The sequence below is a fragment of the Gavialis gangeticus genome, unplaced genomic scaffold (assembly GCF_001723915.1).
Source record: "Gavialis gangeticus isolate Ggan-Ray unplaced genomic scaffold, GavGan_comp1, whole genome shotgun sequence".
Lineage (NCBI taxonomy): Eukaryota > Metazoa > Chordata > Crocodylia > Gavialidae > Gavialis > Gavialis gangeticus.
Genome location: NW_017729001.1, coordinates 23,243,059 through 23,257,764, shown reverse-complemented (window position 1 = coordinate 23,257,764; position 14,706 = coordinate 23,243,059). Strand labels below are relative to the sequence as shown.

Here is a 14,706-nt window from a genome sequence, read left to right as displayed (position 1 = left end):
GGACAACGTGGAGAGGGTCCAGAGGAGGCCACTCGCATGATCAGGGGGCAGCAGGGCAGGCCCTAAGGAGAGGCTATGGGACCTGAACCTGTTCAGCCTCCACAAAAGAAGGCTGAGGGGGGATCTAGTGGCCTGTTACAAACTAGTCAGAGGGGACCAACAGGCATTGGGGGAGTCCCTGTTGCCCCAAGCACTACCAGGAGAGACTAGAAATAACAGTCACAAGCTGGCAGAGAGTAGATTTAGGCTAGATATCAGAGGGCGCTACTTCACTGTCAGGGCACCTAGGATCTGGAACCAACTTCCAAGAGAAGTGGTGCTGGCGCCTACCCTGGGGGTCTTTAAGAGGAGGCTAGATGTACACCTTGCTGGGGTCGTTGGACCCCAGTACTCTTTCCTGCCATGGCAGGGGGTTGGACTCAATGATCTGTTCAGGTCCCTTCCGACCCTAGAAACTATGAAACCTGTTTCCTACTGATTTATGGGGTTATGTTTAAAAAGTGTTTAACAAAATTGGGTTGCTAGGACAATTAAATAATAACCCTCATTTACTGGACAATTATTTGTTCATTAAATGAAGCCTTAACTTGAGATATCCAGTTATGGATAACCTAATGTAACCTAGTGAATAAAAAAAATGGCTGTGTTTTAAATTTGACAAAGGCCAACAGTGCCTTTTACAGGTTAACACAGCTCACTTTCAAAGTGGATTAACCTAAATCACAAAAAAGCACTCTTTCTGTGGATTAAAAGGGTGTGTCCAGACGAGTGCAGACACATGGTCTATGGTGCCACAGACCCGTCTGCGGCTCCACACATCGTACATGCCGCCATTTCCCGTACTGCTACTTTGCAGTGTGGGCAGGAGGGCTTGACCCTGGGAGATCCCGGGGTCAAGAAAACCCACACCAAAAAGGCTGCAGCTCTGGGAGGGTCCCAGGTAAGGCTGCTGCGGCCAGCATAGTTGCTGGCCCCAGCCTCCCCTAGCCCACCTGGGGTAACCTGCTATATGCCAGAGTGCACGACACAGGTGCTCGCTGGGGACAAGCAGCAGTAGCAAAAAGTGTGGTGCTGCTACCTGTCCCTGGGGAAACACATTCCCGTTCGTCTGGACACACACAGGTGAAGTAGTCCATGGTAGCCTTTTTGGGGGGCTATTTCCCTGTTTATACAAGCTCTGAGACTACTACACTATTATTTATCTAAATAAACGGTCTGATTTTCCAAAGCACTCTGCAGCTGGAATTTAGATTTTGGACCAGATTCTCAATTAGATTGATACAGGACTGCCCACACCATCTTACACCATCTGGCTGCTTGTTTTAAAGAAAAATTTCAGCGAGTATTGTGCCTGTCTCTAACGTATTTGGCTTCTACAGACTTCCTTACATATAATGTATTAGTAAATACAGATAAATTTGAGACAATAAGTGACACTTATTTGAACATTTAGAATTCTAAGTAAAACTATATTTTGTGTCATACTATATTGCATTTTCTTACAGTATGGGTTCTTACGATAAGGACAATAATGTCCCAGTTATATGATTATGATGGAGCTATTATACTGAAGTGAAAATTCAACAAATTTAAATCCTTCCTTGATATCACAGGCGCATGTGTTAAATTCTATGAAATATTTAAATCACTTTTTTTTTTTTTTTTTAAATACTTACTCTTTAATTTGGCTCGAACTTTATTAGCAATTTTCTTAATTTCTTTGTTTAGGTCCTCAAGTTCTTCCTTTGTTTCTTTTGTAATGAAATATAAAATCAAATTTTAGAATATAAAATCATTTTTTAAAACATTTGTACTCGATCAATAACGCAGACAAAGTGAGCATTTCCTTTCGAAGAGGCAAGAATTTTTGGAGATAATGATTAGGGCTGTGCGAAACAGCACCATTTCGTTTTGATGTCTGTTTCGCTGTTCTGAAGGGACAGTGTTTCATTTCGTCATTTTGTTTCGTTTCAAAGCACTGTTCTGTTTCGTTTCATTGAAACTGTTTCGCCCATAGGCTATAATGGAGAATCATGAAAATGCCTAAAACTGTCATTTCTTGCCTGATTCAGATGAAAATTGCAGGGATGGTAGCTCCTTCTGAGGGCATGAAGCCTGCCATGTTTCAAGGAGACAAGTGCAGAGGTTTCTGGGAAACTGCACCTCAAACTGTTCAAAGCAAAACTCGTGACACTTGCTGGCAGCAGCAGCCTCCTGTCATCCGGCGCACAGATCTGGTGGCTCACACCGCCGAGAGGGTTGCAGGGCTGCGACAGACTCCCGCCGGGGGTGTGGGCCCCCGGATCTGCACTCTGGATGACAGGAGGCTGCCACTGCCGCCTGGGACCAGTGCTGGGCATGGGGAAGATTGCTGCTGCTGCTGGCCCCAGGTAGCAGTGGCATCCTCCTGTCATCCGGTGTGCCGATCCAGGGACTTGTGCCCTAGGAGGACTGCAGGGCTGTGCTGGACTCCTCCTGGGGCTGCAGGACCCCGGATCTGCACGCTGGATGACAGGAGGCTCCTGCTGCCACCTGGGACAGGCACTGGACACAGCCCATGGACACACACTTGGCTTGTCCCTTCCACACTTCCCATGCTCCTCGGGCTGGCAGGAAAGGCCTCAAGGGTGGCTGGTAGTATGCGAGACCCTGCTGGAGCAGCCATAGCAATAGGGGCTGCACTCTTCCCCCCCCACCCCCACGAAGTACAGACAAGGAGTTGGGAGGGGGCAGGAAGTAGAAAGAGAAGGGCACGGCAGGGTGAGATCCTGCCCCCACCAACTAGGTCTGATTCTCAACCATTTAGCCTCAATGCCCCCTCCATATTTTTCCTGAATTTGGATCCATCTCATTGCTTTTCAACTGGGGTGCCATGACATTCAGAAAAGTTGTGGAGAGGTGCTTCAGCAATATGCCCCATGTTGGGAGCCAGCTCTAATGGACATAACAAGAGATAGTGATGTTGTTTACTTCTATTATCATTACATTTTCAGATACTCAAACTAGATGCCATGCATCTTTTACTGCATATTTTAATTAGGTAATTTGTATTGGACCATCGAGTACTATGACCTTCATAAATAAAAGAATATTGATGAGATTACAAAACAGATGCATCTTTTGGAGTTCTAAGTTTGAATCTGGTAAAACACCTTAGGTTTTAAATCTTATGTACTGTTTGGCAGAAACTTTCTACAAAGTTCCACATTTAAAAATACTGGTGAACCTGAATTAGTAACCATATAGATGCAGAGCTAAAATAAGTTAAAAAAAATATGCAACAACTTTGCTTTCAAAACAATAAAAACTGTTTAATCGTACCTAGTATAAATGCCACTCTGTACTAACACTTGCACAAACACCTGCGTTTCTCATTCTCTTTTCCTTCCTCTCATTTTACATTTGAAACTTAAACACAAGTCTTTTGACTAGTCAAACAAACCTGATATCAGAACCCTTAGTCTCAACAGAACGTATTGTGTTTCAAAGAAACTATTTAATCGAAGCTATGGAGCTTTCTCCACACCCTTCCTTCCTTCAACTTCCCATTTCTTTCTAGTTATAGCATACACACTTTTCTGATCTTTACTAGCATCATACAACAAATTAAATATACGCCGTTCAGATATCAACTTTCTCACAAACAATATGGCCTCGTGTGATTCTGTTGCACACCTAATGATTAGTGCAAAAACCATTTAGTCTCAATTTCTAATTAAAATAAGCCTTCCATTTTCTACAGCAGCAAGGTGACAGTTATAAGCAAAAGCAGCCCCTTCCTTAGGGCTAATTTTTCTTAGTGACTTCCCCACTAACTCTCTCCAGTGCAGAATCACCCTCTTACAGAAATATTCCTCTCCCAGGCAAAAGAAGTTCTTCTTGGAGATAGTGCCAAGGAACTGGAGCCCTAACTTGGCCAATTTGCAACCAGTAACAACTTGCTGCACCTAAATCCCATTGCACTTGGCATCCAATTATACTCCCTCTTTCCCCTCCTCCCATAACCTGTTTTGCTCTTTAGGCCTGATTAATCGCTCCATATCAAATCCAGATTATTACTCCAGATTTTTGGCAGTGTAATTTCACTTAAACCAATGATGATATTTTAGTACAAAGTGAAGCGATGCAGTAGTTAATCAAGCATTAAATATTTTTTCCATAACAATAATTTGGGGAAAGTCTTCCACCCTTGTTCCCACTTTGGTACAAATGCACTAGGACCAATCTAGTCGGCTGAAAAATCCTACGAAAACAAACCCTTTAAAACTTTATGGTTATACAGTGCACAGACGATCAGATTTCTCCATTGATGATACCTTAAAATTAGTGCATGTATGAATATTATGGCAGAAAGAAACGGAATAATAATATTAACGTCCACATCGGTAGCAAGGTAACTTTGAGTTTTTCTTACCATTCTGTTTACTGACAAATGGGGAAATACTTTTGTTGCAACTATTTAAATGAGAAAATGATAAGCAATAGAAATAAACTGCAGAGTTAAGTAACTTTTAGATGCTGTCAACCACAGCAAGTATTAAGTTAATAAAGGAAGCTAAAATCTTTTAATATCTAATTTCCTCCTTGCAATGTTACAGCAGTGAGAATCAGTGACAGTCATGTTGAGAAGGTTCCTGGATATTCATTCTTTAAAAGATGTGCATGTTTTATACCAGAACCAGGTTTGCATTTTTTAGGTTTATATTTGTCACTGCATGTGTTCAAGTTTGGGAAATATTAACAAGTTCATTAACTAAAAGCAAAGGTCACAGCATTTCATTCTAAATCATTAAGGATTTTTTTTTTTTTTTTTAAGTAGGATTTTAAAAGTAGGGCTTCAAACAACAAAGTACAGTGATTTCTTTTCATCAAGGTAATTATTTTTCAAACACTTTTTTCTTTATAAATAGTGTACGTATACACTTCTGTCCACTTACCAGTGATTGTTTTCCACATACCACATCACCTCACTGTACCAGGCACTGCCTATATTTCACTGTAGAGGGATTTAGCTAAGTCCCTACAGCGAATCCAAGAAGCAGATGCTGTAAGTAGCTTACGAATCAAGCTCTTAGACATATAGATGCATATGATAAGGCCTAGATGACTTAGAAGCACAAGTCCCATTGAAAGCCAGACTGCAGTTTTAAATAGTTTCTCATCATACGCTGCTTTTATATGGGCACGTGGTGCTGATGACAATGTTTTGTTTTGTTTTTAAAGGCTACATCTTGTCAACAGGCACACATGGACTTCCGTAAAGCACTTTATAGCTATTAGTAGGATTACTTGAAATAGTGAAGTGGCCAAAAGTGCATTCAAAATGAAAGCAGTGCCCTATGCATTATGCTTTCTTGAGATAAATATACAGATATTCTTATAAACAGGAAAACAAACTTGAACGTTTTAATGAGTGATGAATGGACAGAAGAGTAATTCTTCACTGCTAAACAAAAACACAATTGTATACATGCAATGCTAGCACATATGCTGTACTGATGTAATTATATACACCCTGATACCCAGTGAAAAACAGAGTTGCAAGCTTTACTAAAAGAAGCTTCAGAACTAAAGAGACTAATTATCTGTAGATGTAAATATATTTTAGGCCAATTTTCAGGGCCTGTAAGACATCTGAGGGAGAAGAGCAAAGCAAAGGAGCTCTAAAGGTGGCCTACCAAGCAGATAAGGATTTCTCCAGGATGGGGTAAATCCAGAAGGATATATTCTGCTCTACTCTACCCCTTCACAGTCATTGGTCAATGATCCCTAGCTGAAAAAATGGGCACAAAGGGTGCCATTTACAGCAACCATGGAATTTCTTTTAAGTTGAACAAGGAGCTTAATACAGCTCTAAAGTTGGCTTCATACCTAACGGCACCACTTGTGCTTTATATCAAGTATAGCTTGGCTCTGAGAAGCATGTCTCAATTTTTTTTTAACCTTGTTGAGCGTGGACGTTGCTAATTTGTGTAATTATGTGTTCTTACCATTATCCTTATCCACCCATCTTCAAATACTCCCATATGTTTATTAAACCCATTTTGCTGCAGTTCAGATCCCCTTTCCCCTTCCCACCCATATTAGTTGCCAGGGATGACTAAAACCACCTGAATCGGGGGGGCGGCAAGGAGGAGTCATGCTGAACCAGCATCTCCAGTATCTGTGGAGATGAACACTGCTGTCACAGGAGCTGGGCCACTTGCAACGATGGCCCTGCAGGCCAAGTCCAGCACACACAGGTCAGTGGTCTCACCAGTGAGAAACCCTGCAGGCTGGATGACCCACTTCTCATGTTTGACACCCTTGCTTTAGATCTCAACACTACAAATACATCTTTCTGTATAGATTGTCTTCACAAATAAATTTAAGTGTTGTTCCTTCAACAAAAGTGGACATTGTAGTAGGCAGCTTTCCCTAGTGACCAGTTTCTTCTTTCTGAAAGTAGAAATTTGTCTCCACAGGACTTCCTACATAAGACCTCTCAATCTGGGATTTCTCCATTTCAGCAGACCAGTGAAGCAGTTTGATGGCTGGTATTTTTTCTCTCTTTCTCCAGCCCCCACTTTTTTTTTTGGCAAAAACAAAAGGAAGGAGCATTAGTCTCACTCTTCCAACAACTAAGACTTTTTTTTGAAGACCTAAAGCAGTTTCAAACAGCAAAAGGGATGCTGTTTCCAAGTTAATGAAAATTCAATAATAACAAAAACCAACATGAACAAGAACCAACACTACATTAACAAACTGAATAGGGTGAGTTTCTGTCTGGTTTCTGGGACTTATATAATGCATTTTGAAAATATTGATATTTGTTTAAAATGTGATTTTAAAGCTGAAATGGACAAGTTAGAAGGATGTATTTCAATTTGTTTAATATTGGAGATATATATAGAAAGGCACTGCATTCTATGCATTTTACAGTGTTCTAACACCCTCTAAGACAGTGGTTCTCAACCTTTTCTGGACCAGGACCCATATATAAACATTGATGGCCAGTCCTGACCCAGTGCTCCTTACTCCTGCCCCGCTGCCCTCTGCCCCAAGCCTCTAGTGTGTGGAGCGGGTGGGGGGTGCCTCAAGCAGCCCCTGGCAGGCTGGAACTCTGCAAGAAAAAGCCACGGTTTCCCATGTTTTTCTCCTGTAAAGAAGAATCAATTTTTAAAGTTTGTTTGCAGCCCTTTCAATATGTTCTTGTGACCCGCTTTTGGGTCGTGACCCAGGGGTTGAGAAACACAGCTCTAAAACTCTATTCTGATGAACCGTAACCTATCCATTAGCAGTACCCACCCATGTAACTACCATACATATTTAATATTTTTTTAAAGGACTTACTGCCTTCAGGATTTGGTGCAGACAGGATAATGCTGTGCTTTTTCTTAACTTCTTCCACATTTTGTGAGATGTCATCTATACTATTCCTGAGATCCTCAACCTATACGGAAAGAAAAATATGACAATGAAAGTGCTAGAAAAATTATCTTTCTGAGATTAAAAAAATGTAACTGTACCTGTAACAATCTTAGGTGTGAAAGAATAACCAGAAAAAGACTGGATCTTCAAAAGTAAGGAACTGAAATATCTTAAGCCATAAGATGAAAGAAACAAACCAACAAAAAAATCAAAATGCTGTAGATGGTTCAATTACACACCAAAATTGTAGGGCATCATGTTACAACACGCAGAAAGTATTTCTACATGAGTGATGATTTTTCTTTCCCAGACTGAAAGTACATTAGTGTCCCAATGCCAGCAAAGGAAATCCCTTTGCTGTCATATGTAGGCTTGACAGAACTCCATTTTTAAAAATTTTGACATAATATCAATGTTTATTTTTAACCATATATTTGGATTGTTATTGATCTAAATTTTCCAGATTACATGAAATTAGGGCTGTGGGGGGCAATTTATTAATGACAATATACTATTCTCATAGTGCAGTTTAACTGTCTGTGTTGGCTACAAAGGACCAACTCTCGAGATCATAATAAATTCTAGTTCATTGGATGGGATGTGAAGTTACCAATAAAACCATAAATGCAAACTTTGAGTTACTAAGGGTACTGGTCAGCTTAACACACTCACTCACTCATAACCTGTGTACTATAGTGTATAGTAGCTGCTGTAGTGATTCTGAGAGCACTGGTGTTGTATATCTACTTATCCAAAGTTCTGGAGTCTGCTATTGATGGTCAGCTTCCTTCAAGGCAATGTCTTCTCCAAAAGGGGGGTCGCCTACTTGTTCTTCTGTCTTAGCAGGTCAGGTACTGGATGAGAAGGGACCACTGAGGGTCACACTTCACTGCCTTTTATCCCTTTCTGGCAGACTTGTGTGATCCCCCAGCATCATCCTGGCTGCCCAATTTGGAGGTTGCTGTCTCACATGAGTCTTGAGTAATGCATGAGAGCTGTTAATCACAGGGGTCTCTGCCTGCTGGTACCTACGTTTCGGGAGTCCACCCTTGACTTGACTGACTCAATGGCTGTATTGTCATGGGTTACAAGAATAGTCAATAGGGTGGGTGCTCAGTTCTAGGAATCAGTTCCTTGACTTGATTAGCCTAAAATGGCTTGTACAGTAGAGTTTTGTAATGGTAAGTTCCTCTGACAGAGGTTCTTGGTTTGTCATTCATACTAGCATTCACTCAGGGACCAGCCCAATATAGCAGATTTTATCACTTTCCAAATACAATTTCAGTGCAGTTTTAAACAATGTTCCGGGGTATAATTTCATTCTATAGGGAGTACAATTCCTTAAGGGTTTAAAAGTATAAAATATAAAATGCCATAGTAAAGACGAGACAGTTGAAATATAAAAATGCACTGCGAGAAATATATAAAAATGCAATGCGAGGTAGTGAGGATCAAAGGCTACTAGGGACAGTGAGTGAGTTAGGTTAGCACCAGGATATATTTACAATTTTGAAGGGAACTTGTTCATGGCAAAGTGGAGATGCAGTAACGGCAAACTAGTATTCTTTGTGCAAGGCAAGTAGTTCAAAGTGCTGGAACTACATATGATAATCATGAAGGCCCGGGTGGACCAAGCTGGGACTCCAGAACTTCCACGCGAGAGTGGACCTTCATGGGACTGCAAGGAGATCTTGCCCCAAACTCCTAGCCGGAACACAATCAAGGTCAAAAGCAGTTTGCAACTTCCACCTTGCATCTTGAAAATGGCTACATTAAATCACAATAAGCCATGCCTAACCACTTAGGGGTTTGCAAGTCAAACTTCTGTACTATTATTGTAGGGGTTTGTGAAGTCGTCAATGTGGTTTATTCATACGCATGACCACTAGTTAATGTGACCAAAATTAAAAGCGGGCTTTGCAAAAAAGGCCTCGGTATAGTTAGGAAAAAGCCACTGCCTACATTTCACGTACCTCCTTGTGGTATCACTCACAAAAGGGACTGTTCCGTAAGCCTCATTCAGCCACAAAGGTAGGCTCATGAACACAGCCATGAACTACATTTGGAAAGAGCATAACATTCGTTGCCAAAAAGATCTAGGGTTTACCTGTTTGGAGAGTCTGGGACCAAACAATGTGATCATCCACACAACATCTGTATGCACTTATAGTGTAGAGGATCCTACCCACCCTCTCCTCCCATAGCTCATAAAACTCTTCAGAAAATCTTGCAAAAGGTTTAGTTGCACTTAAAGTCATAACGCTTGGAGCGCACACATTTGGCAGACTGAAGAAAAATACAGTCATCTGCAAAACCATTTTGATCCATACTACTGTGGTGTGCTGCATACTGTACAATATCTGCAAGGACAAGCATGATCATTTTCCCTTACAGCAGGCTCAAAACATTCAGGCTTGTAGGCCCAGTACAGGGAAGCAAGCAGTGCACCAATTATCACTAGAATTGGGTCTAAATAGGTGAAATATGGGATTCTCTGTGTGCCCACATCCTTCATTACAGGGTAACTTATATACGTGAGAAGATGTTATGCTGTGCATTGCTACCAGGGATCCTGGTTTTCCCTGATAAAAAAAAAAAAAATTAAAAAAAAAAAAATCGCAAATGCTTTGATAAAAAAATTGCAGATTTTGATTAAAACCCCTAAAAACTGTGATTAAAATGAAAGGTCCCCCACAGCCCCCCTGGTGCCCCTTACTTCCCCCCACAGCCCCCTAGTCCTGCCAGTGCCCCTCACTCCCCACCTACAGCCCTGCTCCTGCCCCTCACTCCCAGCCACAACCTCCCAGCTCTGCTTCTGCCCCTCACTCCCCCCAAAATCCCCCCAGCTCTGCTGGTGGTCCTTGCCCCCCACCCACAGCTGCTGCTCCAGCTCCCCCAGCCCTGCCAGAGGGGGACACCCCAACTGCCAGGGCAACAGGGTCAGGGACCTGGGTCTGCAGCCCCCTGCTCATGGCAGGAGGTGGTGGGTGCTGCAGCAGAGCCTGGCTCTCCCCCTGTTACCTGCTAGCTGTGGGCTTGGGCAGGGGTGGGAGTACTCCCTGTCATGGCACGCATTTCCAGGGGGGCAAGGGGACCTGTGCCCCCCCACATCTGTGCATGGGGTGGAGGCTGCACACTGCAGGCTCCTGCCCTGCTGCCCTCCCCCAGGATCTCCACAGCCCAGCGTGTGACCTGGCGCTCCGGAAAACAATGGGGCCATGCAGGAATCTGCCTGCTGTTGCAAGCTCCATGCTGCCATGGCAAGGCACCCCCTGCCTGTGAGGCTGCAGCGATTCAGGGCTGTACACGGGGTACACGGGCAGTGCAGAACTAGCAGCAGCAGGCAGCTTCCTGCACGGCTCCACTGTACCTGGCAGTGCTTGGTCACACATGCTGGGCTGCAGAGGCCCCGGGGGAGGGCTGCAGGGCAGGGAGCATGAGCTTGAAGCAGACAGCCCACCCCGCCCCACGCACTGATCAAGGATTCACAGGTCCACCTGTCCCCTGGGAATGCACACAGAAGTGGGGAGCAGCCCTCCCCCCCATAGCAGGCAGCCCACACCATGCACTGGGAGTGCATGCAGCAGAGGGGAACAGCCCCTCCCAACCCACCCTGCCCCCATCCCATGCACATATCTGGGGGTACAGATTCTCCCTGCCCCCCTGAGAGTGCAAGCAGCAGCAGGGAGGCAGTCAGCCCCAGCCCCCTGCCCAGATGAGCCACCCATGGCCCCATCCCACACTCCGCCCGGGCCCTGCAGCCACACATTGCAGCCCTGGGCCTCAAACTCCAAGCACTGCCCAGCTGGGCAGGAGCTCCAGCCCAACTCCCTCCCTCCCTATGGGAGCCTCAATCCCCCTGCTCTCCTCAACTTACCTGCGGGAAATGTTCTCCAGGCTGTCTGGCGACCACATGCACGTGACACCCCCTGCCAGACCACACTCCTCTCGCTTCCTCCCAGCCCCTTGCAGGATGCCAGTCTGCAGAGAGCTTGTCACAAAACTGCAAAATCCATGGGTTTCTCCAGTAAAATGAGAAATCTGCATTTTCCTCTAGTACCAGGTAAAATCTGCAGTTTACTCCATTTTTTCCATGGGAAATGGAAAACCCAGATCCCTGATCATTACATACATTACACAAACGACTGTGATTATTTGTGTTTGATATTGCAAGTGAATCAAGTACTTTAATGGAAGCTTTGGCTATAATTCAGATTCCTTTCTTTCAGAAAGCACTCACAGTAACTACGTTTTATAACCAAATACATTTATTAACAAAGCAAAAATAGTATTAAAATAAAGACTTAAAAAAATTATAAGCATACTAGTTTCCTTCAACATACAAAGAAAACTAAGTGCAAAACTATGCCAGTTAAAGTGCAAGCAAAACATCTTCACTAATAATAGAATTGGGTATCTGGCATGAGCTCCTTACGTCAGAAACACTGGAGTGAATTCAAGGGGCAATTTCTGGAGTAATATACAGCCCACCCAGCCCTGAATACTGCAGTGGCTTTAAGAGTCCAGCACTTAATGCTGCTGCAGGAGCTGGGGCTGCAGTTTGGTGGGCTGTGCTTGGTCCTACTCCTCTTTCCGCTGCTCAAAGAAATGCATGACCATGCCCTCTTCCTCCTTGATTTTGTCTCTCTCATGTTCCACTCTTCTTCCTTACTAAGTAGTTTAGGCTGACTTGTGAACGTCATACAAGGGCCTTTTTCAATGGTCTTCAGGCTTGTTCAACAGTCTTGAGCGGATGTCTTTCGGCAGCAGAGATGGAAGGGCCTGCCAAGAAAAAAACAAACCATATTTTCTCCATGTTCTGCATCACTACAAGGCCAGTTTGACACTTAGTCTATATGCTTTCGTTCTATTTTTATGTATCAACCCGTTCAGAAAGCCTTGCTAGCTACCTAGCCAAACCAGAGACCGTATGGCAACAGTTTCAGGTTTAATTAGTTTTTAGAAAATTGAAACTTTTTGGGACCTAGATGAGGAGACAGGAAATCAGAGCAAGGGTCCTTTATTAGGATTGTTTTCAAACATATTTCAGAAGGGGGAAGCCCTAATATATTAACCTGCTTGAAGTCCCAGAATGGAAGAGGAAGAAACTCTTTCAGGCTAGTGATGGATTCCATCTCTATGTGCCAATGAAATCTTTTTGTCACTTCCTAACTGAATGGCACATCAAGAAGAGGAGAGAGTTGGCAAGTTAGAGGCAGACATTGGAAATCTGCCCTGCCCAGGAATCTCAGGGGCCAGCAGAGTTCCTCCTACATAAAACAATTCAGAAACATTATCTAACAGGAATACAGGAACATTTGAGCAAACATTAAGATGTGAACTAGGAAGCAAAGTCTTGCTAGGACTGGATTTGAATGTGCTGCCCTCCTAAAGACAATGCCGGAAACAGACAGGACTAAATGGAAATGTTCTCCAAAGACTTTAATATAACCATTGGGATTTACCAAGGCTAAGACCATTTTTTAATGTGAATAATGGCATTAATGGCTGCACCCAGACAGGCATGGACATGCGGCATGTGGTGCTGCAGACCTATCTTCTACCTTGCAGGGCCAGGGTGATGGGGAGGGGGTTTGGCCCTGGAAGAGCCCAGGGTCAAAAAACCCATGGCAAAAAAAGTGGGGCAGCACACATGGCAGCAGTGGGTGCCACCCAAAACCAGAGCCTGGCTGAGATCCCAGCTGCAGGAGCACCGTGGCTGTAGCTCCTGAGGCCCCCAGGTAAGGCTGCTGGGGTTACAAGGTGAGCCACCACTACTTGTCCCCATGGAAACAAACTTCTTCATTCATGTGGACGCAGCCAATCTGTCTATTCATGTGGCAACTGCAAACAGTGCGGTATCCATAGTATTTACATATGCTCACTAGTCTTTGCTAAACCTATGATTATGATTTTTTAGAAATAGTATTATTTTATTAATAACATCATTTGCATTTTCCCCCCATGTTGAAATCCATCTTGGATTACACATGGAAGGATGGCTACCAAAGCAGCATGGCTACCACCCTCAAACTCCAAATGCACATTATCCTTTGAAATCATTTTATTATTCATAACTCTAAAACCCTTCCCACTTATACTATAATTTCCCCTATAACAAAGATGGAAGCCCCACTTACCCAGCTGCAGTTCCAGTGCCACTTCCTGTCCAGGACGCTACCTGGGCCCATCCCCAAACATATCCTTAAAATATGGCCCCAAGATGCTCATTAGGTCATTCAAGCATATAGCCTGTTCCACAGCCATTTTCAGCACCAGAATTGATCCTGCAACTGTGTGCGCTCTTCTGTCAGCGGACTCCTCTGGTCCCATCCTGTCTTGCTTTCGTCTAGGGATTACACCATTCCTGCTCAGATCTGTCACGCATGACCAGATGCTCGGTACTTGGGGTGTGAATGACTCAGACAAATTCTGTATTGTAGTGACAAGTAGATGAATTGCTGGGCTTAACAGTCTTTGCCTTAAGGTACTTGGATCTTTCAGTTTTGGAATACTTATACTGTACCACAATTTGCTCGAGTAGGTGACTTCCAATGCACAGGAGCTGAGTACAGAATGATTAATCAGAAGGACCAGAACAGCACGGGCCCTGGAAATTGTAAGAAGGTAAAAAGCTATCTAAACTCCAACGCAGCCACACAAGCTGCAACCTTACCGCAAAACAAGGCGGGGAGGGGAGGGAGGGTTAAAGCCTGCCTAAAAACAAAACACTGGCTTTTGACCCATGCCTTTCCCAGTGCAAGCAAGGGCTCATAGCATGAAAACCCAAATGTAATTGGTCTTTATGTGGCTGCATGAAAGGAAAGTTTAGGCTAAAACATATAAAGAACCTGGAGTAAACGCAACAATGTAGATATGCCCTTACCCAATATGAAGATCAGCAGAGATCAGCAGATATTTTTCAGAACCAATCATTCCAATGCCCCCATGCCAGTATTGTGCAATGAACCACATTATGCAGCTGGTTATTCCTGTGTAGCATCTAGTGGTAAGCACTGCTGACACAGGATACTGGATACAGTCATTTCTATTAAAATATACTTCTATCCCTAAAACAGGCTGAAATGAAGGCAAGACAAATGGGAATTACTTTGTTCCTATCAGACAATTAGGACATTTGGGGTGGAAGTATTTTCTTTGAACTATTTCAAAGCTGTTGCTTTTCAGTCTATATTAAGGAAGTGAAAACCCTGCAAAATTACTAATAAACTGATCAAATTCCATTGAGTGTTTACTCACTCTCCAGCTGAGGCCCCATTTCACGACAACATTCCT

The 14,706-nt window shown here is 43.5% G+C and overlaps 1 protein-coding gene and 1 long non-coding RNA gene across 4 annotated transcripts in view; both read right to left on the bottom strand.

Moving 5' to 3' along the window:
* The window catches only part of STX2 (syntaxin 2), a 54,434-nt gene that overhangs the window by 11,522 nt on the left and 28,206 nt on the right, over positions 1-14,706 (bottom strand). For all 3 annotated transcript variants that reach the window (XM_019507074.1, XM_019507075.1, XM_019507076.1), the window contains exons 3-4: positions 7,333-7,432; positions 1,677-1,751 (exon numbers count right to left, since the gene is read on the bottom strand). In XM_019507074.1, coding sequence (XP_019362619.1) covers positions 1,677-1,751; positions 7,333-7,432 — 175 coding nt within the window. The remainder of the gene's footprint in view (positions 1-1,676; positions 1,752-7,332; positions 7,433-14,706) is intronic.
* On the bottom strand, positions 11,660-13,002 carry LOC109290489. Its single transcript, XR_002095606.1, has 2 exons — positions 12,486-13,002; positions 11,660-12,192 (listed from the first exon to the last, which is right to left on the bottom strand). It is a non-coding gene; the product is annotated as an uncharacterized LOC109290489 (long non-coding RNA).